This window comes from Chiroxiphia lanceolata, chromosome 2 (genome assembly GCF_009829145.1).
Source record: "Chiroxiphia lanceolata isolate bChiLan1 chromosome 2, bChiLan1.pri, whole genome shotgun sequence".
NCBI classification, from domain to species: domain Eukaryota; kingdom Metazoa; phylum Chordata; class Aves; order Passeriformes; family Pipridae; genus Chiroxiphia; species Chiroxiphia lanceolata.
The window spans coordinates 114339996-114364418 of NC_045638.1; the positions used below are offsets into that span (position 1 = coordinate 114339996).

The window sequence follows — 24423 nt, forward strand, 5'->3', positions numbered from 1 at the left end:
CATGTTTAACCACAAAAATTTGGGATTGAGTGTAAATACTAAGGGGAATGAAGGCTAGATCACAGCCCAGCTCACAGCCTTTGGGGATGGACAGGTCAACAGATGGAATTGAGCAGAGAAAATGGGATGCAGATACAGAAAACAGCAAGAGGGTTATAGGAGGAATATCATCCTCTCCAGTTGATCCTTTCCATTAGTGTGCATACATGCAGATGCTCAGTGAAATAGGAAAGCACCAATTTGAAAGGGATAAAAGAAAATGCTGTTTGATACAAAGAGTAATTAACTTGAGGAACGTGTTGCTACAAGGTAATACTGAGAACTGGGAGTTCAGCGGGATTCAAGCAAAGATGAGACACGGGGAGAATGGGAACTTGATTACATCAGATAAGATTAAATGCACAATTCATGCGGGTTGGTAATAGGCGAAACACCAGAGGCTAAGGAGCTGGGAAGAGCTTTCTTGAGGGATATCTTTCCATATTACTCCATTACAGGGCTTCTAATTTCTTCCTTTCAAACCTCTAACACTGAACACTGTCTGACATTGAAAACTGAAATGAAAAAGCTCCAGAGGATGCTTATATTGTAATTCTTCTGATTTATGTAACAATTTCTGGGAAGTGCCTATCTGTAAAAATAAACTGAGTACTGAGCTCAAACTGCATATCAGTATCTACCTGGGTAAAATTAACCTTCTGTTTCTAAGCCACTGACAACAATGAGTTTCCTACATGACCTGGGGACATTCTGCAGCTCCATGTCCAGCATCTGTTACCTCACTGTCCCAGCAAAGACCTCATGAGAGGGAGAGCACCCATTAAACCGCATATTCAGTTCTGCTGACAGACACAGAGAGTAGGGAGAACTCTCTCATAACTCCACAAACCACCTTTAATTTAACCTCTGTGTCTCCCAGTGGTGTTCTGATACCAGGTTTGTGATCTGCGGCCAGCAATCTCTAACTGCTCACTGGACTAAGCACGAAACGTGTCTGGCAATTCCACCATTTGGTGGATAAATATTTGTGGCTCGGCAAAAATACCACAGCAGATTCCATCTCGGAGGGGAAGCCCATTTGCTGTGATTTATACACTTACTGCAGTGGATAAACACTAATGCCATCATGATTGCCCGTTGTAAAAATCCTGTCATCTGCAGCAACCTGTTTTTTCCATGGGGGCCAACTGTTCTATCTGATGATAAGCAATAAAGCTCTGGAAGGTGATTGTAAAAGTAACTGACTGTCAGCAGCAGTCAGAGCTGTTGCTGCTTGGGCACTGCCACTTATTTGAATTTTTAAGACTTACAAAGACAGGAAACTTCCTGTCTTTCTCACAGTTTAGTCTTTTTTTTCCCTCTTATCCTGCCAAGAAACAGTGAACGTCTTTGAGTCTTAACACAAAGATATGAAAAAAAAATGAATAAATCCTTTACTCCCCATTAGTTGCAAATACATTCTGATACCATCTTGGTGGTTTTATAAGCACATTCAGATGATTTGCTAGATGCCTGAGTTCACACTGTGGTGTTCTTTCAAGTTTGGGGCACAACACAATATGCCAGGATAAAAGAAGTGTATTTGAGAATTTCCTGACAGTTCTTGCAATAAATCCCACACTCTGTAATCTCTTAAGCATGGAAAGCACTTGAGTTTAACTAGAAAACGTGCATAAACACAGTTCCACATACTTAAGATTATCATCAACCTGCCAGTTCCTTCTTATCTGAGATTTTTTTCCATTTTATTTCCTTTTCTTTATCCTCCTGGTGTACCAGTGCTTGAGCCCGTGATGACAGGAGATAGCGGGGGTGCAGTACAGAGCTATTGTAGCACAGCTCCAATCACTGAATCCCACAAAAGCCATCACCTCCACAAGGCCAGCCTGCAGGCTCCAGGAGCAGCCTCCAGCTCCAGTTTTTAGGGCTGGGGAAAGGAGCACAGATTGAAAAATGGTAGGAATTTGGAGGACTATAACCTGTGTTAATATGGCAGCAAAACACTGCAGCCAAACAGCACCGTCTTGCTCTGGGGGCTGTTCCCATATGTGTCCACACACATCAGCTGTGTCACCATATGCAGGTGTCACTGCACAGACACATCATCTGCTTGCTGAGTGTCTCCAGGTCCTCATGGAGCAGCCTGAGTCTCTGACAAAATGGCACTCACATCCCAGCCCCTCTTCCACCACTTTAGGGAGCAGAGGACATCATGTCCCTCAACTGCTCTCTGCTGTCCCTGCAAGGGATTTTTTCCCTTCCTTCTAATTCAAACGTAGCTGTTTATGATGAATATTCTCTGTTGCAAAGGGTTTTTACAGTGAGATGAAAAATCCTCTCTTTGATTTCGTGCTTATCATCCCCAACATAACAGAGCAGTGCAAATTCTGGGCTGCGTGAAGGATGGGGATCACACTTTTGGAATAACAAACATCAGTGCACTTCTGAGCTTCTCAGGAGCCTTGATTTCCTGAAACATGTTTCCCTGGAATGAAGAGAGAGCTGAGCTACACTGATGGGTCTGATATTCCAGAAATTGCTATCACAGCTTTTCCCTTTGATGTCTGTCTGCGTCCTGGTTGCACCAATCCCAGGCTGGAGGGGAAGGAAAGATGTTGTTGGCAAAATGCTGCATGGCTGGAACGAAAGTGGCACCACATCTTAACCCACTCTTGCCCCACCAGGAACACAAATCTCCCCAGGCAAGAGCAACATCACTTTGGTTCTGACTATACACCTTCATAGAGTGTAGCATGGGGGAAATCTGTATTTTGGCTATTCTGGGTATAATCTAATTTGTGGGTAACATCAACCCAAACACTATAAATCCCCTTTCCAGGCAGATTTTCTAGGGAAACAAGGTTTGCAAAATGCTGCATGGTGTCTGATCCTCTCAGTCCCGTTAGCATCGATACTTTAGCCACTGGCCACCTTCAGCCAGGTTTGACAAAGGACAGAGGTCTCAAAGTCATGCAACTCCTAAAAAAAATTCTGAAAACCAGTTTGAGGAATGTAATACATGCCCTCACCAAAGGAAAACCTGGAGTTACCTGCAGGTTTGGTCTGCTGGCTTTGTGTCTCTTAGAAACAACACCAATGTCTCCTGCCACTTGTCATTTGGGACCAGGCAGGAGGACTTAGAAGAAGGAGAAGTACAGGTGCTGCTGCAGAGAAAAGGGCAAGAAGGAATAAGAAAGTCAGCTGAGGTTTCACTAACTGTAGGATGGGGAGAAGCAGAAGACAAGTCTAAGCTTCATTAGGTCCATAAATATTTTTTTTCTTGGACCTTTCTTTCTTTCCTTCCTTCTTATTTGCCATATATACCTCAGTGTGTCTCAGAATTAAGGCAGCATCATTAGCCAGCAAAAGGGATCCAGCACTAACATTCCGTTTTTTAGGATGCAGTACAAACTGAACAGATTCTGATCTTTGGATGCTGTGAATTCCTGTGGCTCTTTGGAGGTCAGGGTCTCTTCAGATTTACATCAGACCTCACCCAAAGTATCCGTGTGCATTTAGAGCTCAATAATGTGGGGGGATAATTAAAATTAATAAATTATAACTAAGTTGCAGAGCTGTTTTCTAGGTTCAGAGCTGTGTTTTTTTGATAACACACTCCTGAGTATGTCATGAGGAACGGCAGAAGATAAGTCCATCCTAAAACAGAGTGCACCATTCCTACCAGTGATGGGAGTGATTGAGTGGCCTCAGAATATTCAGAGGGAGTAACAAGCCATGGGCACCCAGAGATCCTTGTATGAAGCACTCACCTATAGATTATACATATTATAGCATTTATATTTGTATTTAAATGAATACAAAGGAGACTTTTGACATCTTAGCACACCATTCTGGAGGGTTTTATCTCACTTTGGCTCCCACCAAGCAGGACTGTGCCAGGCTGGCTGCAGTTCTCCAGCTGAGAACAGGCTTCAGGAATGGTGGGAGCTGCCCACTGGTCCCCTTCATACAGGGAGGTCACTGCTGGTGGCCCTGTGGACACCCCCTGGCTCACCTGTTTGGGTTCCTTCTCTCTTACTCCCATTTTTATAAGCAGTTTTGCCAGATTATGTTTAAATATGACCCTTTTAATCAGGTTACACAGTGTAATACAAGCAAGATTATGATGAGATGGATGCTGTTATTGCATTACCTATTTTTATCTCCATTGATTCTCCTGGATCTTTCATGAATCACCCTATTGAAAATGTGACAGGTTTATGTCAGTCACAACAGGACTGTAACAATATTAGCTCCACCATGAATTCAGCATGACACCAAAATTGTGTCATACTTGACCTTATTTGATGTATCCGTGTCCAGAATCAGAAGCTCTGTGTTAAGCTGCACAAAGCAAGGGAAGATTCTTTTCTAACAAGACATTCCTCTGTATAAATAGTGGTTTGTGCTTTTATTGTTTGCTGCCCAAGCTCCAGCCATGTGATTATATGTAAATAATAATGCTATTTCTAGAAACTGTGGTTACAAGACATTCCAGCTCTCCTATTCCAGCACCATCAGTAGCTGGAATAATTTATGCCCAATAGCATCAGTTCTTACTACAAACTAGTGAATTCTGGCATTCTTTCCATGCTTCTGCCTTGCTGAACGAAACCTTTCCAAAAGTGAGAGATCTTGGCAAAATCAGCAGCTGGAGAAAAAGGAAATAGGAGGAGGCCTTCTCCCTCTGATTTCCTCAGACTAAGGGAATAAAGAATCTTCATGTGCAGTTTGGATGAGCTGCAGTAAATTGCCCAACTGTTCTCTTCTGTGAGAATAACACACTTACCAGAACCTCATCACTATAAACTGCTGCAGCTCCATTGACTCTGGGAGAGGCAGAGCTAAAGTAGCCTTTGGGTCATTTGTTCTTTTTTTTTCTGAGCAAAAGTGGTCTGCCCCTTAAAACAAAGGGCAGGGAGCCAGAAGAGATGATTTTGTACCCAATTTTCTCACAGATTTTCCGTAAGAACCCACAGATAAGAACAAGGGCTTGGATTTCAAAGAAGTTTTGCAGTTAATCTATAGAACTTAAAGCTCATGTCAATGAAATTTCCTGGAGAAGAGAGATGGGAATTCGTTGGGCTTTACATGTGACCAATGAATTTTATAACAAAGGACCAAGTTTTGAATCTTTGAAAGTCTGTGCCCACTTCCTGCAGCTCTGCCAAAAGTAGGAAGTGATTTTAAACATGATGCATGAGCTTCTCAGCACTACTTCGCTTGTAGGAATCAAGCCTCTTTCTAAGAACTGCAATAAAATGTGCTCTCTTGGTGCTGCAAACAGATGAGTACAAACATAAAAGTCTGGAATTCCAGCATTAATTAAAGCTCCCCAGCAAAGTTTGCTCTGCATCTCCTAAATTACCTGATTTAAATTATTTAAAAATCACAGTCCTTACTGTGCAGATGCACAGTCAGCTGGCTTCACTGAACAGCTCAGGCTCAACAGCAGCAGTTAAAAGCCATCACACAGCTTCATCTATTCTTATTAGAAGTCGTTAAAATTATCAATTCTAATATAAATGCCATGGAAATAATATTTTTCAACTTTTCCACATCCTGTCACATTCGTATACTCTCTCACTCCCTCTCCTCAACAGGACACAGGGAGAAAACTTGGATTAAAAAGCCGAGGGATGAAAGCTGAGCTAGGGAGATCACAATCACTGTCATGGGCAAAACAGACTCCACTTGGGGAAAACAAATTTAATTTTTTTCTAATGAAAATGCACTGGGATAGTAAAGGCAAATTAAAACATCATCTTTCCCCCTTAACCCAGACTCAGCTTCACACCTTCATTCCCAACTCCTCTACCTCCTCCCCCCTGAGCAGTACAGAGGAGATGGTGAATGGAATTGCAGTCACAGAATCACAGAATGTGCCGAGTTGGAAGGGACCCATCAGGATCATCAAGTCCAACTCCTGGCCCTGCACAGGACGCCCCAAGAATCACCCCATGTGTCCCTATCTTTAAGATCCATTCCAACCCAGGCCGTTCCATGATTCTGTGATTCCCAGAGGACAGAGGGAAAGCGCTAAGGATATGTACAGCTGCCCAGGAACAAGATTGCCCTGTTTATTGACAATGCATGGTAACAATTTAGTGCTCATAGAAATACTCAGGAACAAACATTTATACAACAGCTCCCTGAAATTACCTTTGTGGAAAGTAAGAAAGGTGGGATTCCATCACCGTTTCGCTTAAGGGCTTGTAGAAATAAATTAGCACACAAGTCATCCTAAAACAGAAGCTGTTATATCAATCATTTAGGATTTAAATGAAGAACAATTCTTTTTTCTCTTGTCAGCTTGCTGTGCGAAGTGTTTTAATAAAACTGAATCCACTTGGTACTATGTTGCTTTAAAGGAGGCACCCACTCAGCTTCCTCCCAGGGGCCTGTGTTAGGCACAGGAAGAAACAGAGAGGAGATCTCCCCACATTGGGAGAGCTGAGAGGTGAGGGCTGGAAGCCAGGAATTCAGCCTGACAGAGGCATGCATCTGAGTAAAACAGCAGGGTGTAAATATTTCACTTATTTAAAATACATCTGTATATCACACATACATCGGGCATCTACAGGACAAGGCCTGTACAGATGAGAAGATAAATTTTTCCAGCTAGTTTTCCTTCATGACAGGTCTGATTTCAAGATGATAGCAGAAGGATTACAGTTTCCCCAACCACTTGCTGTTCAGGGCACATCCCACACTCAGTCCATCTGCAGATGCTCTTTAATGTCAGTACATGGATCAGCGACAGGACACGGTCCCCAGGGCACAGCCTGGCACCCTCAGAGAAAAGAGAAAGGCTTGGGCAGCAAAGCGTGCAGGGAGCCACACTGATGCACCACAGGTTCTTCATTTCAAAGAGAAAAATCCCCATTCTTCAGAAAACAGTGTTCAAAAATTTAATCTTCATTCAGTTCAATGGAGCAGCTCTATAATTTACAGCACCAGATAAAGCTGGAAGATGTAATGTGAAATATCTGAAGCAGCTCTTCCCCTGATTTAAAATGCACCTTGGGCAACAGAGCCTTAACTTCCCTCAACATATGTTTCTAGCAGATAAGTAAACAATTTGAAACTTTCCAAGATAGTTCCAGCAGGGAAAGCATGAGCTCACATTAGACTGCAGCTGCAGTGTCCCACTGATAAGGGTTTGGGGTGGCTTGGTGGAGTTGAAAGGAAGCAGCTTCGGAAGAATAAAAACCTTTTTGTGTACGAGTTGTTGGATCAGAGATATCAAAAAAGAAAGACATCATTTTTACACTAAAATTCTGTGAGTGGCCTTGGTGGCAGGATGGAATCCAACACCAGAGCATGTGAGCATCTCCATGAGAGAAGGGGGAGAAGAAACAGAGAGGGCAAGGCTGGGAGGCTTAAAGGTTCCCGTGCAGAGAAGCAAATCCACCCAATCCATCGAGCTGCATTGACACTCAGCTTCCTTATAACTTCCTTATAAACTTCCTGCACAAAAGCTTCCCATCAACAAATGCCTCTGGAAAACACCAGCAGGAGAATTCTCATCCTTCTGCAAGGCCAGGTCCACAGGGAGAACAGCCACACCTGCAGGGATGGGGGACAGAGCTCTCCATCCTGAATTGACCTGGTGATCCTTGCTGGGTCTGTGTAGTGGTTTGAATCTTGTTTTCCCCCAGAGGCTAAGAAAAATGGTAAAACCCCAGAGGGGTGGAAACCCCTGGAAGTTTTGAAGTTCTGTCCAATGGGCGCTCCTGCAAAAAATGTAAACATATCACAAGCACCGGAAGAGAGTTGTAGTTTTTGGTTGTTAGAAAGGTGGCCATGTTGTAGAGCCACGAGGAAGGGGCTCTGAGCCCCTCGGGGCCTCTGGGGCCTCCCAGCCCCTGGCTGGGAGGGGAGTGCAAAGACTTGGAACAGTGTTAGACTGGACTAAGTGTCTGTAGTATGCCGGGAGATCTTTTCTCCATGGGCGCAAAGCAGCAGCCGGCACTGAGCAGAGAAGTGGTGGCAGAGAGCCAGGACAGATAAGAACTGAACCAAACAGCAAACGGCATGCAGCACACTGAGAGAACTCCTGGAAGGAGACAGAGAGCCAAGAGGGAGCCAACAGCAGCAGATGAGAGCAGAACTAGCTCTACAGACAGAGTTTGGGGTGAGAACTGATTCCAGACCCCCCAAAACTCCCTTGAGACCCCTCTTGGAAAGGAGGGACATGGACTCCTATTTTGGAGAGCAGTTTTGGACATGCAGCACCAGAGAGGGAGAGAGGAGCTGAGAAGCTCAGTCGTCCTGAGAGCTGAGCCAGGACGGTGTGGGAGGTTGGCCGTGGGGGCCCTCCCTTGCTGCAAGCTACAAAGAAGCTCGCAGCCTGAGACAGGGCACAGAGGCCCTGCAAGGAGCCTGAATCTCCTGGAGATACCAGACCGTCACGAAGACCCCCTGCGTCTCGTGATATGACCGTGGTGGAACGACCTTTGTCTGGGGTGACGTAGTCCACGGAGGAAGACTCCTTTGCCTGCGTCAAGGGGCCGAGGGAGCTTGGATACCTCCCTCGAGAGTGCTGGCAGAGATCCAGCTATCAGCTGCTGCTGCATGTGGAGAGGACAGATGACTGCTGCTGTAGAAGAGACTCCTACTTTGAGACTGGAAGGGATCTGTCCTTCTTTCCCTCCTGGACTTTTATTTGGAGGGGAGAAGAGATCTGATCCATTGTAAATACTATATGTCATGGTAGAGATAGTTGTGATCGTGTGTATAATGTGTTATAGTATTTATTTGTACAGTCATTGTAATATATTCCCTTTCCCCCATTCTGAGTCTGGTTGTGTTTTGTCTGGAAAAACCCATCTCACATTGGGTTGAGATGTGGGAGGGGGCTTAGACTAGGGAAATTGGATTTTGGGGTATCTCAAACCATGACAGTCTGCAAGGCATGGGGGATTGTTCCTGGAACTTCTAGTTGTCTTTTACACAGTGATAGGGAACTACATCAAAAGCTTTTCTTATAAACGTCTACAATTAAAAAGCAAAACCCCAGAAGATGGGAAACATCCCACTAATGTTGACTGAGCAACTTCCAAATCTCATTTTCGTTACCTAGCTACGTAATTACTCCTCGAGGTTTCTACCTCACTTGGTGCACTTCTTTACTGTAGTATTTTGCCTTTAATACTTTTAAGTGTGGGCAAATAAATTGGGGTTATAGCATTCTATTAAGAAAGCCGTTTGTTTGAGCCTGAGCACAGTTTGTCACACAAAAGGCATTGGAACAGCCATAAGTGAAAACAGCACAGCAGTGACTCGACGTCCTTCTTGTGCCCTGTACAAGATATTTACTCATTCATCTCCCATTCCAACAGACTTATCAAAGATCATCTGTCTGAATTTTAAATAATTTGCTATGCTCTTTCTGAATTCTAAGATGAATAAAAGCAATCAAAAAGAGAACAAAATAAATATTTTAATCAGAAATCGTAATTTTGTCTCCAAATTGTGGGGAAGAATTCTTAAGTGGCTTACTACTAGTTCCCTTAACAGTTCTCAATAGCTTATAGCTACATTATTGGATGTGGACAGCTAACTTGCAATCCACGGGAGATTGCTGAAGTTATTCATCATGCATTTCCACTCCCCAGCCAACCTGGCAGTGACTGACAGCCTCTGGAAAAGTGGAGTACAGCTAAAAAACCTGACCTAACTCTTAAACAGCTTCCTCTGTGATCCTGACATAATCAAACCGAGTTTTACATATGTCACACTGTTGCTGCAGCAACCCGGCCTCCTCTCCCCTGACTGCTGATAGGCAGCCTCTGAGCTTGATATGGACTCAGATGCCTTGGGATTAATCCCTTGGGACCGCTCCAGAGAATTCGGGATTAATTTGCAGTTCCTCAAATATGAAGGGACTATTTCACAGCAACTACTTCTCACATTCCAGCAGGCCTGACTTTCCCATTCATGACCTTTACAGGAATGGCTGGGCTGGCACGGGGCCCCCAAGATATTCAGGAGAAAGTCGTTTGTACCATGGAAAGAAGGCCTAAATTGGCTTTGGCTTCTCCTCTATTTTTTCTTGAACATAAGCGGAGCAAAGATCATTTTTGTCAAAGTGTAAGTTGCATTCTTGGGGGTTGTTTTCCCTCCTGTGCATCTAATTTTCAGTTCTCCGTATCTTCATCAGGGATGAGACCAAGACAATGAAAGTCAAAGACTGTAAGTACTGGGATGTGTCTTTCCTGAAGCCAGAGTTAATTCCTAGCTAGCATGGCTATAGGATTTTATAAGGACACCTGCAGTTTTGAGAAAGACTTCAGTAGTTTTGATGGTACAATCTCACCCCTGCAAAAGGTTTGAATGCTCTGAAAGCCTCTTTCCAACTGCTCAGACCCTTTCTTGGAGTGGAAGAGGGAAACACTGCTGGAACAAACATGATGCAAGAGAATGAGTCAGGGCAATTCTGTATTTTCCAGTGAGTTAAAGACTAGTATACTTAACTACCTTCCCAAGTTCCATAACACTCTTCTGCAAAGGGCTTAAGGGACAAAATGCTTCTCTGTTTAAAATATTTGTAATTATAGAGGGCATGTGGGCCATAGTGGAGAAGCTTGTGGGAGTTCCAAAATAAGGGGGAAAAAATTGGAAATTCTCCTGTACTCTATAGGTGTCCATCCCTTGCCAAGAGTTACCACACCTGACCTTCAGCAGAACTCCCTTTGTTGAGCAGATGCAAAGCCAGAGGCTGGGCAGGACATGGCAACAAGTGCTGAAAAGATGCTCAGAAGAAACCTGATCAGGAAAAAGGCATTTCCATGGATGTTGATGGCCTCTCAGAGGCTTCTGGTTGAGGTCAGATACAGCACCTAATATTGAGCCACTACCCAAATCAGGAGAGGAAGGTATGGGCTCTCCTTCTTCAGAGAATCCCCCAGTGCTGGGGGAAACCTTCAGCACTGTCTGCTTGCACTGCACATCCAGGGCTGGGCTCCAAGCATGGGCAAACCAAATGGTTCAGGCCATAAAACCCCTCCCTATAAACTGATTAGTTAAACATATTTAGCACTGATTTCTGCAGGGTCAGTGGAAACCTTCACCTAACACACAAACCATAAAGAAATGTCCCAGCTGGGATGCAGTGGGCAGAGATCTGGGGTGATGGCACGCAGAGGTCTGGAGTCACTCCCAGCTTTGCCATAAATTTGCCAGCAAAACACTGAAGTTGTCTGGCCTTGGCTGCCCCAGTCACAACATACACCCAATTGTGTGTGTCTGGTGAAGTACCCTGAGCTCTGCTTTAGAACATCTCAGTGCTGGTGTTATTCATTACAGTTCTTGTTGAAATACGACATGAGACAAAGCAGGAAGGAAATTAGTTCAATACAACCTTCCATCACATGGTAATACCCCAAAAGCACCAATTTCCATAATTATATTTCTAATTATATGATTCAAGAGTATGAGTCTAAATAAAAGTATATACAGCTTTGTCCTCAGAGCTGTCTTGCAGAATCATGCTAAACTTGATCTATATAGTCAAATTTTTCCTTTCTTGTAGCTACTTAATGTTGTTCTTTTAAAATAGCTTCTTTCCCCTCCAAACCCTTTGATCCACAGCATATACTAATGTCTCTTCCTGTTTATTCTGCCCAAAACATTTAGAACTGAAGACCCTGCATTACTCACAATGTCCTGAGTGGCTCTGACTATATTTTAGCATGTTTGATCTTTTAAAAGAAAAAAGTGATGGGTTTTTGTTTTTTTTTTTTTTTTCTCTGAAGGAGAGCATGCAAAAACACAGTGATTTTTAAGGTCTCAGTGATGTACCTGTGAATTCAGGGGGGGCTCTGTCCTTCTCCACCTGAGATTCAAAGCAAAGCCTCAGCACCCGTGTGACACTCCCAATGTCCCTTGGCCATGACAGCCATGGGATGTCTCACTGCTCCTACATGTGTAGGGACTGCAGTGATTTTTGCACATTTGCTCACCCCAAACAAGCCCTGCTGTGTATTTCTGGAGGTGCTTCTGCACACTGACTGTCACTTCCACCTCCTCAGCACTGCAGCAGGACCCCTGTGCTGCTCAGCAATATGGAAGGATTCAATAAGAATCAATGTGCTGTAAAAAGAATTTTTCTTGAAATAGCCCCAGTTTGCATGTGCAGATCCAATGGCACAGCATGGGAACAATTTCAATGCTAAAGGAATTTATAAGTCTCCTCTTTTAAACTTGTGCTGGTGCAGCCTGAAAGCTCAAGGGAAAAAAAAAAGCAAACAACTAGTAGGTGTGATTGTAAAAAGCCTGATAGACACAAGAAAAGAAGCTCAAAACCGAGCTTTTGACACAGTTCTAACTCTTTGTTCATACTGCTGGGTCATAGAAGTGATTCACACTTCCCAGTGTTTGTGCCACCCTAGTTTAGTGTCTTGTACAGGTGAAGCTGTAAAGATAATTTAAGGAACCTTCTGGACTGTCAGAGGAATTCAAAAATTCAAAAGAAAAAAAAAAAAAAGGAAAAAAGAAGATAGTTTAGCAGCCCTATCAGATCCTCACTCCCCCAGCTGAAATGAAAACAATGCCTATTTGGAATAATGAAACAGTTTTAATTTTGAATTTGGATTTTGCTCAGAGAAAGAAAGCAAATCATTTGAAAGCTAATCATTTTCTAGATAATACCCTATAACCTTCAGCAGAAAGGGAGAGGGGAGGGTAATAACATTCCCACTGCAAAGCTTTCCCAAAATCATAAACTCATTACTGCAAACTAAAATCTAAAGTCAACCAAAAACTAGGACATACTGGGCTTGCAGGTTACAGATCCAAAGCTGTGGAGTAAAACTAATCAGTTCTTGGATAGGATTTTTTTTCCCTGCAGCACAATCTATAGTCTAGTTGGTCAAATCAAGCCTTTCTGAGAAAAGAAGATTAGAGGCAGTTGTTTAAAGTATTGGAGGGGGAGCAGGATTTAAGCTTTATTACCGACCAGGATATACAAAGCAGACTGTAATGAAAAAACAGCACTGGGATTGTATTTGCAGTCTGAATGGAAAATGTTGAGCGAAGGCAGGGCCATATGGAGGAGCTTATAGTTCCAGCAAGAACCGATGCAGAGGCAAATGCCCTCTGAACAAGGGAAATTAGGGGTTATGGGCAAGTCATGGGAATTCAAAATAAAATTATTGCACCTGAACACTACAAACAGGCTGTTAAGCAAGAAATGAAGTTCAGAGAAACTGCCTTTTATTTTTATTTTATTTATAAGGAACGTTCCTCCTGCAATTGTGCGTGAACTGGAAAAGTGCTCGGCTAAGTAACAACCGCTTCGCATAAACAAAATATTCGATGAAAAGCTCTTATCCTTTGGCAAAACCTCAGCAATTGCACTGTTTTGAAGATTTTATCCTGTATTTTGTGAAGATCTTAGCTGTCTGAACTGCTGCACATGTGTTATATAAATGCACTTGAAGCCCTGGAGAACCACAGCAGGATGCCCTATTTACCAGCCCATCTGGAGCTCCACCGATGTGTTCAGCACAGGGGCACTTTAGGATACACTTTACATGAGTTAAGAGAAAATAATAAAATACCCCAGCACAGGTATCAGTGCCCTGGGTTGCTTCCATTTCATTTTCCTACAACCCACTTGGTTTTTCACTGACATGTGAAACTCTCCATGGTGAACCATGGACCTCCCGTGCCGTGAAATGCAGGACTACCATGTCTCTGTCAGGTATTATTCACCTTTTTATCTCCCTCAGCATTGCTTCTACCATCCTAACTCTGGTCCAAGCTAGACAAATCCAACCTTGCTTCTTTAGTTTTCACTTTCTGCTCTCAGGAACTTTTCTTTTTTGTTCTCCGCTGGCTTTTACAAACAAGTGATCCAGGACAGAAGCAACTCAAGCTCATAAAACAAGAGCTAAAGACACATAGGACCTGATTTGGCCAGCATTCCTTCAGAAATATTTGCAGGAAAATAGTTTTCTCTTCAGTGTAGAATGAGGAAATTTAGGTAAATTGTATCACAGTGAACTGATAAACCACTGAGTATTCAGGATCCAGTGAGCGAAGTGTATTTAGTGTCTCATCGTCTGGTGATAAAAATGCAGTCCAACTTCCTATAATATCATAAAATAGACTAATTGGCAGACATCTAGTAAGAAAAACTTATGAAAGCTAACAATTTTCATGATGTTCAAGCATGATGGAGACTTTCCAGGGAGGGGTTTTGCCATGTCACACTGACAAAGCTCAGATGTGTATTAATATCATTCCCTTCACAAACAAAATCTCAAAAAGAGTTGGCAAAAAGTAGCAAATTTGCAGCAAAAATAATGAGGTTTCTCTCTTTGACATCCTCATGAGGTAGAAACAGTGATATCACACAGGAAAAGAACTCACAGCTTCAGCCCTGCTTGGGGAAGTACAGGTATAGATCTTAAAATCTATATTGACATTTTCAACTTATTAGAAAACTGTATTTTGTGGGTTAGGTTGACTTACGTGTGCTTGGCTTAAACCTAATATTTCTCAATTGGAGAGGAATATTATGGGGCTAATTCTGCACTGTGGAAAACACAATTCACTAAATCTCTGGGAATTTTGCTTAAGTAAGGAATAAATCAGTGCAGAGTATGAACCCGTATTTAAATATTCCATTTAACTACAGGAACACACAAATTACTGAAAATTACTTCTGGTATAAACTGAAGGGTTTCTATTTCATCACCTACAGCAACTCCTACAAAGTCTACTCATTTGTTCATCTCCAGGAGTTGTTAATTTTAGAGATAATTGCAAGATTCACCCAAGTAACTTCCCGCAGGTATTTGTTGAAAACTGCCACGTTCTCTTTTTAATTAACTCCAGAGCTTTGTTAATAACTTGCTATTGGTTAGTTCTAATCCAGAATGTAGCTCCAATGAGCTACATGTATAAATTTTCACATAATATTCCTGAATTATATTCTTACAACCTGTTCAGAAACTGTAATGGCCTTAAGGACATCCAGTAAGGAATGAGAAAGCTCTGGATCCGGCATTAACAAATGAATTATTCTGTTGTTACTGAGATTTCTTTGGAAGCTGCTTCTGCAACTTAGCACCTGCTTGAGTTAAATTTTATTCTTCCTTGTATTTCATATATTTTATACAAGTAGGATAGATAAGAAGGTCAGGTTACTCAGTGCAAAAACTAGGAACTCCTTGGTATTAAATCAAAAATATTAGGGTCATGAACTTTAAATATACCTTTATATAACATAGTCTAGTGGGTAATGTGTTGATAAAGATGATGTTTCCTTGGACAGCTCCATAAGTTCATGTATCAAGGGAAAAGCTTTTTCACATGGTTGGGGAAGAAATACTCAGTAAGATATTAACATTTTATTTTATTACCTGAAACCGAAAACTGTATCTTATCTCCAAATCAATTACTTTTATCCTAACCAGTCAGTTTTACTGATCACATTGTCATCCTTCATTCTCTTGTTTAGAGAGCTAGAATAGGAGTCATTAGCTGCATGCTGAAAAATAGCTAAATTCATACTGCTTACATGTCCTTTCTCAGCTAATTAAATACCAACATGAGAATCCATTCATTTGTATTATACGTCAGAAAAAAATAATAATAATTTAAAAAAACCTGAAAGCTCCCTAACAGTGGAAAATGCAATTAAACTCTCAGTGTATTAATTGGGGTGCAAACTGCTGCACCATTGTATAGCAGTGCTTTCCCTTCCTTAATTAACTAAAACACAGAGAAGAAAATCTGATGGCTTAATAGCAATTTCTTCACTGTCAGAAATGCTTTGGGATGATTTTATTATGTTATCACAAAGAGTGTTGGAGGAGTTATTGCCATTACTTCTCTTTGTCACCTCCCGGAGTGACAGACTCGGCAGAGGAACTCACTGCTGTTAACGGATGTGAAGGATTAATATTTTATAACATCATTACTTTATAGGCAGGATAACTATAGCAATAAGAATACATTTAATATTTTATGCATTCACAGCCACGTAACACACATGGAGCATTTATTCTGCTGCACATCTCCCCGGATGGGTGTTTGGTTGCTGTGATTGAAAGCTGAGCAGTTTGTCACACTTATGATCGTGGTGGAAAAAACAGAGGGGACTCAGCATTAGGGTCCCATCACTGTGTACCCTGACAGAGTGAATCCAAACCAGAAATACATTCAGACCTTGCAGCACACGGTCAGCACAGCATACAGAGCAATTTTAGGGAAAAACAACGTGGGCAATTGCCAGGGAGCCTTGCTAAACCCAACAGAAGCAGCACAGAAGTTATGCAGTGGAGAGGGTGCCAGAGGGAGCAGTGCAGACCCCAAAGCTCTGCCTGGGTCACTGCAATGCTGATGCCGAGGTTTTAGTGCATTTAGGCTGCGCTCAAGCAACTGTGCTCCCCTTTAAACTCAGGTATGCTCCTTCTTCCTTCAGAGGCTAATCCCTTGAAAAGGAAGTTCAGGCAGCCTGGCAGCAAGGATGCTTGGGATGTATTTCCAAATCATCCCACTGGGTGCTGGTGGCTTAGTTATTTAAACAGGGTTTGTTTCCTTCCCCGAGTTTCCTTGGCTCTGAATTCTCCCGTTTGTGGGGTCGCAGAGCTCTGTGTTCCGTGTGCTCTGTGCATGTGCACGGACATCCCTCTCGGCCACACTGCAGCGGCGAGTGGAGAAACAGCAAACTCCACCTGAATCCTCCGGGGAAAAGGGAGCACGCTCTGAATATGGACAGTCAGGAACTTAACATAGATTTTCAGCGCAAGGTGCTGAGTGCCCTCAGCTTTGCTCGCCCTCACCCCGTTGGTGCTGCCTTTGCCCCGCACTTTGAAGGACTGTGCACTGTGCCCCTTAATTTATTTAAATGTTTTAGTCACCTTTGCTCTCTGAGCACATGAGGAATGATGCTTCCATTTGATGTTTAAAGGAAAGCTGAGTGGGGTTAATGCTTGCCAGGTCAAAAGGCATCAATCTTTAGCTCCGCACAGGAACATGCCTTTGGGAATTGCGGAATGCATCTCCCCAGGCGGCATAAACAGCTTCTTTCCTCTCTTTTTTTTCTTTTTTTGCCTCATGTTCAGTGTTTGTCAAGCAAAAGAGGGACAGACAGAAACAGAAGTGTGGCAGATTCTGCCTACATCTTTCCCACAGTCTTTCCTAACCCCGAACTCTTGTGATACTTTGTATTCACTATCGCACTTGACTGACACAAGAAACCCACTGTAGGGAGCGAGGCTTCCTGTGAACCGAGCCCCGTTTCCATGGTGCGGAGTTTTCTACTTAAAAAAAAATAAATTCCTGTTTTCCGGAGCTACACCTCCGTGCAGCCCCGGGAGGGTAAACATCCCCATCCTACGAGGTGTCCCTTCCCATGCCACAGCCGCCCGTTCTCCGGTCAGACTCGGGAAACCCGCGATGTATTTTAAGGTCACTGAACCATTCCTGCGGCAGTGTGTGCCCGGCTTTGGGGACACCTCACAGCGGAGCGCCCCAGCGCTGCCACCCCCGCGCCCAGCCCCGAGCGGCTCCGGGGATTGCTCCGCCGGGATGCCCGCGCCCAACTTCCCGCATCCCGCCACCGCTCACCGCGGCAAACTTTCGGGAGCGGCGCCCGCGGCGCCCCGCGGATCCCAGGCGGCGGATCTCGGCAGCGGATCCCGACAGCAGAGCCGGGCAGGGAAGCAGAGCATCCCCAAACCCAGAGCAGCGGAGCCGGGCAGAGAAGCGGAGCATCCCCAAGCCCGGAGCAGCGGAGCCCGGCAGGGAAGCGGAGCATCCCCAAGCCCGAAGCAGCGGAGCCGGGCATCCCCAGCCCCGGAGCGGCGGCTCCCCGAGCGGGAGGGACGCGGGTCCCGCTGCCCGGCACAACGCGCTCCCCGCAGGATGGGAAGATCCCCGGAGCCCCCCGTCCCTCCCGCAGCCCCCCGGCACTCACCGATCCGCAGCACTTGCTGGGCGCTCCGGGGCAGCCCCGCCGAGGCGCAAAGCAGCACGAAGAGGAGCCCCCCGCCACCGCCGCCGCTCGGGGCCGTGCGGCGGGGCCAGCGCGGGCCGAGGGCGCTCGCCATGCTCAGTTCATGGGGGGCCCGGCGGGCGGACACCCCCGGCGGGGCCCATGGCGCGGGGGCTCCGCGCTCCCGCCGCCGCTGCCGCGCTGCCCTCGCCCCCCGCCGCCGCCGGCAGCGAGGGAGGGGACGGGAACGGGAATGGGGACGGGCGGCTCCTCCCGCGGGGCGGCCCCGGGCGGGGCCAGGCGGGGCCGGAGATCCGCGCACTCGGGGAGCACGGACGGACAGGCAGAGAGCGGGGCTGCTGCTCCCCGGCACGGCCCGACCCGCGCTGGGCAGGGACAGGGACGGGGCAGGGACAGACGGGGGGACACACAGAGGGACAGTGGCAGAGCACTGGAAAAGCTGCCCGGGGAGGGCGCGGAGTCTCCTTGTCTGGAGGCGTTCCAAGCCCAGTTTCCACCTGGACGCGCTCCTGTGTCACTTGCTCAGGGTGCCCTGGCAGCGAGGTTGGACTGGTTGATCTCCAGAGGTCCCTCTCAACCCTTTTCAGTCACTATTCTGTGATTCTGTGATTCTGCGATTCTGCAATTCTGTGACTCTGTGATTTTGTGATTCTGTGACAGGGACAGGGTAGAGACAGACAGAGGGACGGGGACAGGGGCAGGGAGAGGTGCAGAGCTGTCCCTGTCCCACCAGCCGGCTCGCCCTGCGTTGTGCTGTCCGGCCCCCGTAGGTCTCTCCCCGCAGCCCCTCCTCGGCCTGGGAGAAGCATTTTCAGCCCCCGTGCCCCTCAGCCCCGCAGCTCCTGCCCTTTTCCCTCCTGGTTGGAGGGGGCTCTGGTGGGATGCCATGTGCAGGGCAGCTCCCTCCTGGCCTGGGTGATGGGGCACAGGCTGTGGGACACCCGTGGGGACAAGGTGGAGAGCAGGGTTTCTGCACTGTGTTTGCTATCCTGGACCTCTGTAGCCCAGTGAGGGACAGGAGACATGTCCCCTCAGTGCATGTCCCCAGCAGAGGGACAGCAGGGCTGCTCACCTGGACTCAGGTGTTCACAAAGTTCAAGGATGAAAACTCAAGGCCAGTTTTGAGCTTTCCATCAAGGCCAGCAGGTCTCTTTTCCCCCGGTGTCTCACTGTTCTCAAATAATTTTTTTAATCTTGTTTTTAAAGGTTGAGTGAAATTCAGACTGCTTCACTACAAAGTAAACATATGGGTCCTGAGCTCATCCGAAAAAAGCAAAAACCACAAGGGGACAATGACTCCCACCTAGCAACAGAACTAAAATTGCATAGCTGAGATCCAAAACTGAAATAATTTAAATTTGTTTACTTTGTATTCCTCTCCAGCCTGTCTAACTATTGTTCCAGAAATTAACTCCTCGGAGCAGTCGCAGCACATGCTGAAGTGCAATGGAAATAAAAGCAGCTACATTATATCTCCCAGTCAGCCTGAAATGGTTCCTGAAAAGCCTGCCTCTACTGTTTACACAGCAATTTAGGCTGTTCAGGAGTTCTCACTACCAAGATTCCCAGCCAGGATCCTGGTTAGTGCCCCTCTTTGCATTTCTCACAGCATGTTTTACGTGCATCATGGGGAATTTTTGCCCACAGTGTTTATTTTTTGTTTGTTTACCTAAGAGCCATCCTTTCCTTGGGAACAGAGTGTGTTCAACAACTACAGTGTGTGCTCTGGTGTAGGAGGCACAGAAGGAACCCATCAAGCCACCCTGGACTGCACTGAATGGCTTGGTGACTTTGGCACAATTTTGTAACCTATCATTGCCTTTCAAACATGTGGGAGAAGGCAGAACCTCCTTCTGATGGGAGTGGGAAACCTCATCCCCTAAGCAGGGAATAATAACAACCCCCCTTGGGACACATATTCGTCTGCTGCACAAAACCAAGCAGGGCAAGGAGTTCAGGCTGCACCAGCAGGTTCCATTTTCACAGTTGTGCTGGCACAGCAAATAACAGTGACACAGCAGCAAGGACTGCTTCCCAAAGGGAAGCCACATCAGTTCCACTTGACTGAGAAATGGTACTGTTCTAAAGGAAAAAAAAATAAAGTGTTTCCTCAGGAAAATGCACCTACTGGTATTTTCAGAACCACCTGCCCTGAGCCTAAACAGGTTCCTGTGAAATTCAGACACCACAACACTGCACTGAGATAAGAAGTTGACCAGAACTATAATCTTTAGGAAATAGCACTGGTTTGAGTGTTCTGCTTCTTTGAAGGCCTTAAGGACACGGACTGAACAGAATGGGCAAAGTGGGAGCTCAGTGATGGCTGCACGAGGGTGGCAGAACTCTGCAGACATTTGCTACCAGTAGCTGCTGAGCAGCTCCAGCTCAGCAAACCTCCCTTGTGACAGGAGCTGCTCACAGGGAACTGGAAACAGGGACTGGTTTCTGCCCCAGGATGCAGCTGAGAGTTACTCAGGTTGTGTTCCACAGCTCCATAAGGCTTTTCAAAGGTTATGGAAAAATCGAAATCATCTCTGATGCTGCAAAGACTGGCCAAGCTTTAAAATCAAAAATAGTCCATTTGCTATTGTGAAAGGTCTCTTTTTCTCAGTTTTTCAGGTTTCATTTGTGTATATGACCCCCTGTTCTGCACTGGTCAGAGAAGACAGGAAGTGGAAGGTTCTGTTTTCAGAACTTTTCACTGGAAAACTGATGGTGGGAAAGAACCTTAAGCCATCCACTTTGAGATTTATAACATTTCCTCTTCTCGAAATAGTTCTGAAAAATATTTTAGGATTAGAAATGGGACATTTTGAAACACAAAAGAGCAGAAAAAAATTTTAACTGACCGAAATTTTCCTGCAAGTGTTCTCCAGGTTTCTGGTTTTACAGCAGGCTCTAATCCATATGGTTCTTCTGTTGCTTGCAGTGTAGTACTTCACCCAGTAAACTCCACCCCACAAAATCAAGGCATGTTTTACAGGGAGTGTTGTTTTATTTCTGGCTGATATTTTAAGATGAGAAGTCTCAATACAGTTCATCTTGCTGGTCTCCATTTATCAGTGTTCTCAAACCTTTAATCTTCTTTTGGAGTGTGCTCAGAAAGTGGAGGGGAAAAGTCCAGGTCTCTTGCCAATCTTTTTTCTTCCAGTTAAGCAGGTTTGAATGCCCTGAACTTTAACATGTAAGATGTTGTTCAGCTCTTACTGGTGCCATGTTTGCTTGTTCATTGATTGCATTGCCTTCATTTAGATGAATTTATCAATAAGATATGTTGGAATACACTTGGAATAAAAGATAGGGTGGATAATAAAAATATGTTCTTATCACATGGCACATTAATATTAAAAATGGTGACACGGTCCTTTCCACAGGAATTTGAAGTCTTTTTTCTTGTTTCACAACATGAAATTCCAGTTAGATATGATGTATAATTATTATGGAATTTGCAGTTAAATAATACTTTTAGGCTAAGAACTGAAACTTCATCAGCTATCAGGGCCTCATGACTGAATCTGGGGATGTAAACCACCTCCTTCCCATTTTATACCCATTTCAGAATTCTGATTTGAGTACGGAAGTGGCCAAAATATCAGAAGGACGAGTGCATGCAAATGTGTAGGGAAATCTGGAAGTTTTCCAAAAAATTCTCAGCTTCTTGGTCAAGTTCTGAGAAATTTTAGCTGTGTTCTGTTGCCCTCAGGACTTTAACCAGACTCTGACCAGTCGAAGGTACTTTCCTACAGAGTTGAGGAGAGGAGAGAAAGGAGAGGAGAGAAGAGGAGAGGACAGGACAGGACAGGACAGGACAGGAGAGAGACAAGAAATCTGATCTGTGGAGCAGAACTGGTAGATGTGAGTGATGGAGAGAGGTGCTTGAGTGGAATTATTCCAGATTCCCCTGACATGCCTCCAATTTTGGTTCAGCTGGAGTCAAAGAATACTTTTATAATTTCTCCCCCCCTCTCTATTTAACAGAATGTTACCAAAACACCACTGAATTCCATGTAGGTGAGGACGTTACATTAATTTTTAAACTTAAAAAGACCCAAGTACTTTAGCTGAAGCAACATAATACCTAGGAAAGCAAATACAAATTATTCTCCCAAATGAGAACAGCACCATTATTACAGCAAGTTCAAACACCTCATTTTAAAAAAGCTTTTTTTTGGTTCAAGTGTTCTCTTTATTTGTGTTCCCAGACCCATAAATGCAGTTGTCCCCTTTTCAAAGCCTTTTCACTAAAAATGCTACAGTGAAACTCTTAAAAAACTAGCATTGATCTCCTCCGTTGAACCAGTCTAACATTAATCTGCAAAACTGCTTTTCCCTGAGCTGTAGATACTTTTATCCACCACACTATTTAGCTGAAAGACATAAATAACCTGCAACTCAAACTCAAGCCACTGGAAACCTTTCTCAGCCAAAGTCTTACTACATTTTTTTTTCTCCAATATGTGTTACACCAGAGACTTTTTCAACAAGAAAACTCCCACTGTGTAGACAGAGAGAATCTGGGCACGTCTTTCATCAAAGAAGGGACTTTTATTGGTCACTTTTGTAGAAATCTAGAAAGTTCCTCTAAAATGAGTGGAGTCAGTATAAGCTTCCAAGCCATGCTTCTGCCCTGAGAAGCTCTTGTCATGTTTGCTTTTTACAGGAGAAATAAACCCCCAAAAAACAAGAACCTTTTAGCAGATAAGGAAGAGGGGAGAGGAATTAATACTATTTTACCTAAATTGCTCCATTTCCTCAGTGTATACTCCTCTTTTCTGCCATTAAGTTACTATTAATTATGAGTAAGCTGGTGGGGTAAATTAACAGCCGTTCCAAATCTCTACCAGTATCATTTAAATATGTCCTAACCCATTTTTCTACTTCCACACTTATTTCAAAAGAGAGATTTAGGTGTCCAAAAGAGAGTCTTTCACTTTATTACTGTAGTGCCCCAGCATCGACGAAATGAAGTAGGACCTGAGGGAGAAAGGGTGTTATGAATCTGCTATTTATTTGTAGGCCCTTAGTCCAGGCATTTTAGCCCTTTTTTCTACTCATCCACAGATGTGAATCAGAATTTCAGTAATAAAAAAATCCTCCACTACTTAGGAAACACTCTAAGTCTGCTCACAGGAATGAATGTCTCAATTTAAACATGTGTGATATATGTGCTCTGATAGCTCACATCATCATTTACATTGCACCTGGCACGACTGAACTCAGAGAGAGACAGCTGTAGTTCTTGTTTTTAAATCTCTACATTCTAAGGATCTGTGTTTGTTCTGTGAATGTTCTGTCTTTCACTTGGCATTTGCATGATCTATTTTATATATCCACAAACAATGATGTTATCTGTCATAAAAACAATATATGGGACTATGTGTAGAGATAAACAGGTTTAAATTTATCTATCAGCAGAAAATTGAAAAGGCACTTAGAATATTTTAATATTTGTGTATTACATACTTGCTTATATAGAAAATAAAATACATGTATATATTCTACATAAACGTGTAATTTTAATCATGTGTTACTGGACATTATTTATTTCTATTTATTGGTTGTTTTATGGGTTTGACAGGGCCCCATTGTGGCAGGAACAGAGCTGGAAATGAAGCAACATGCACCTCTGTGCCACCCCAGCCCTGCTCAAAACTCCACAACCATCTGTTAACAGGCTCCCATCTCCTCTCCCTGGGTGTGAGAGGAATTGGTTCAAGGCAGAATTGCTTGTGCTTCTTCCCCACTTCAATCACTGGCCACAGGGAGATCCTCTCTCCTCTGGAAAAAGCTTAGATTAGAAAAAATAGATGTACAAGCTGCAAAGCAGGCACCACACTCCATGTGCATTGTCATGGAGAACCTGGAAAAGCTGCTTGTGCCTCCCATTTTTTCCTTTATGTTTGTCATGCTTCATTTTTCTTCAGAGTTAGCAGGAATACTGGAGGAGTAAATTAGGAAATAAGTGTCAAGGACAGAAGTAAAAGGAAGCCTATTAAGAAAGAAGGATGGAGGGGAGAACTGGGAGTCCAAGAAGGAAAGATGAAGGAAGAAGACAGACAAGTGGAGCTGCAGTGGAGGCAATAAGGAGACAGAAATCATTTGGCATTGATATGTCTCAGAAACAGTACATTTTTGTGGCTGCAACCCAAGGCTCAAGGAGTCCCTGAGCTGGGTGCAGAGAGTTTGGCACGTGGCACAGAGGAAGGAGAAGGATTTTATTCCTTGGGGGATGAAGAGGGCGCTTTCAGCAGCAATCCCATTTGTATTTTCCACAGCACTACTTGTGGTGAAACAGGACCCACCTGGGGGCTCTCCCGGTGCTTCATTATTTATCAATAAAATCCTGGCAGCTTCATTATTGATAAATAAGCCATGGCCTTTGCCAGGAGCTTCATTATTAATAAACAAGTCATGCCCGTTGCCAGGAGCTTCATTATTGATAAATAAGC

The 24423-nt window shown here is 44.3% G+C and overlaps 1 protein-coding gene and 1 long non-coding RNA gene across 5 annotated transcripts in view; one reads left to right on the forward strand and one right to left on the reverse strand.

Moving 5' to 3' along the window:
- The window catches only part of GRIK1 (glutamate ionotropic receptor kainate type subunit 1), a 122010-nt gene extending 103893 nt beyond the window's left edge, over positions 1-18117 (reverse strand). For 2 of the 4 annotated variants that reach the window (XM_032679474.1, XM_032679475.1), the window contains exon 1: positions 17936-18116. In XM_032679474.1, the coding sequence (XP_032535365.1) occupies positions 17936-18068 (133 nt within the window). In that variant the 5' untranslated portion in view covers positions 18069-18116. Of the gene's footprint in view, positions 1-17935 lie in introns of all 4 variants that reach the window. The other 2 variants (XR_004355296.1, XM_032679473.1) reach the window with 2 other exon arrangements.
- On the forward strand, positions 1250-24146 carry LOC116782647. Its single transcript, XR_004355297.1, has 4 exons — positions 1250-1265; positions 8126-8268; positions 12500-12505; positions 24135-24146. It is a non-coding gene; the product is annotated as an uncharacterized LOC116782647 (long non-coding RNA).
- Positions 24147-24423: the final 277 nt, after the last annotated feature.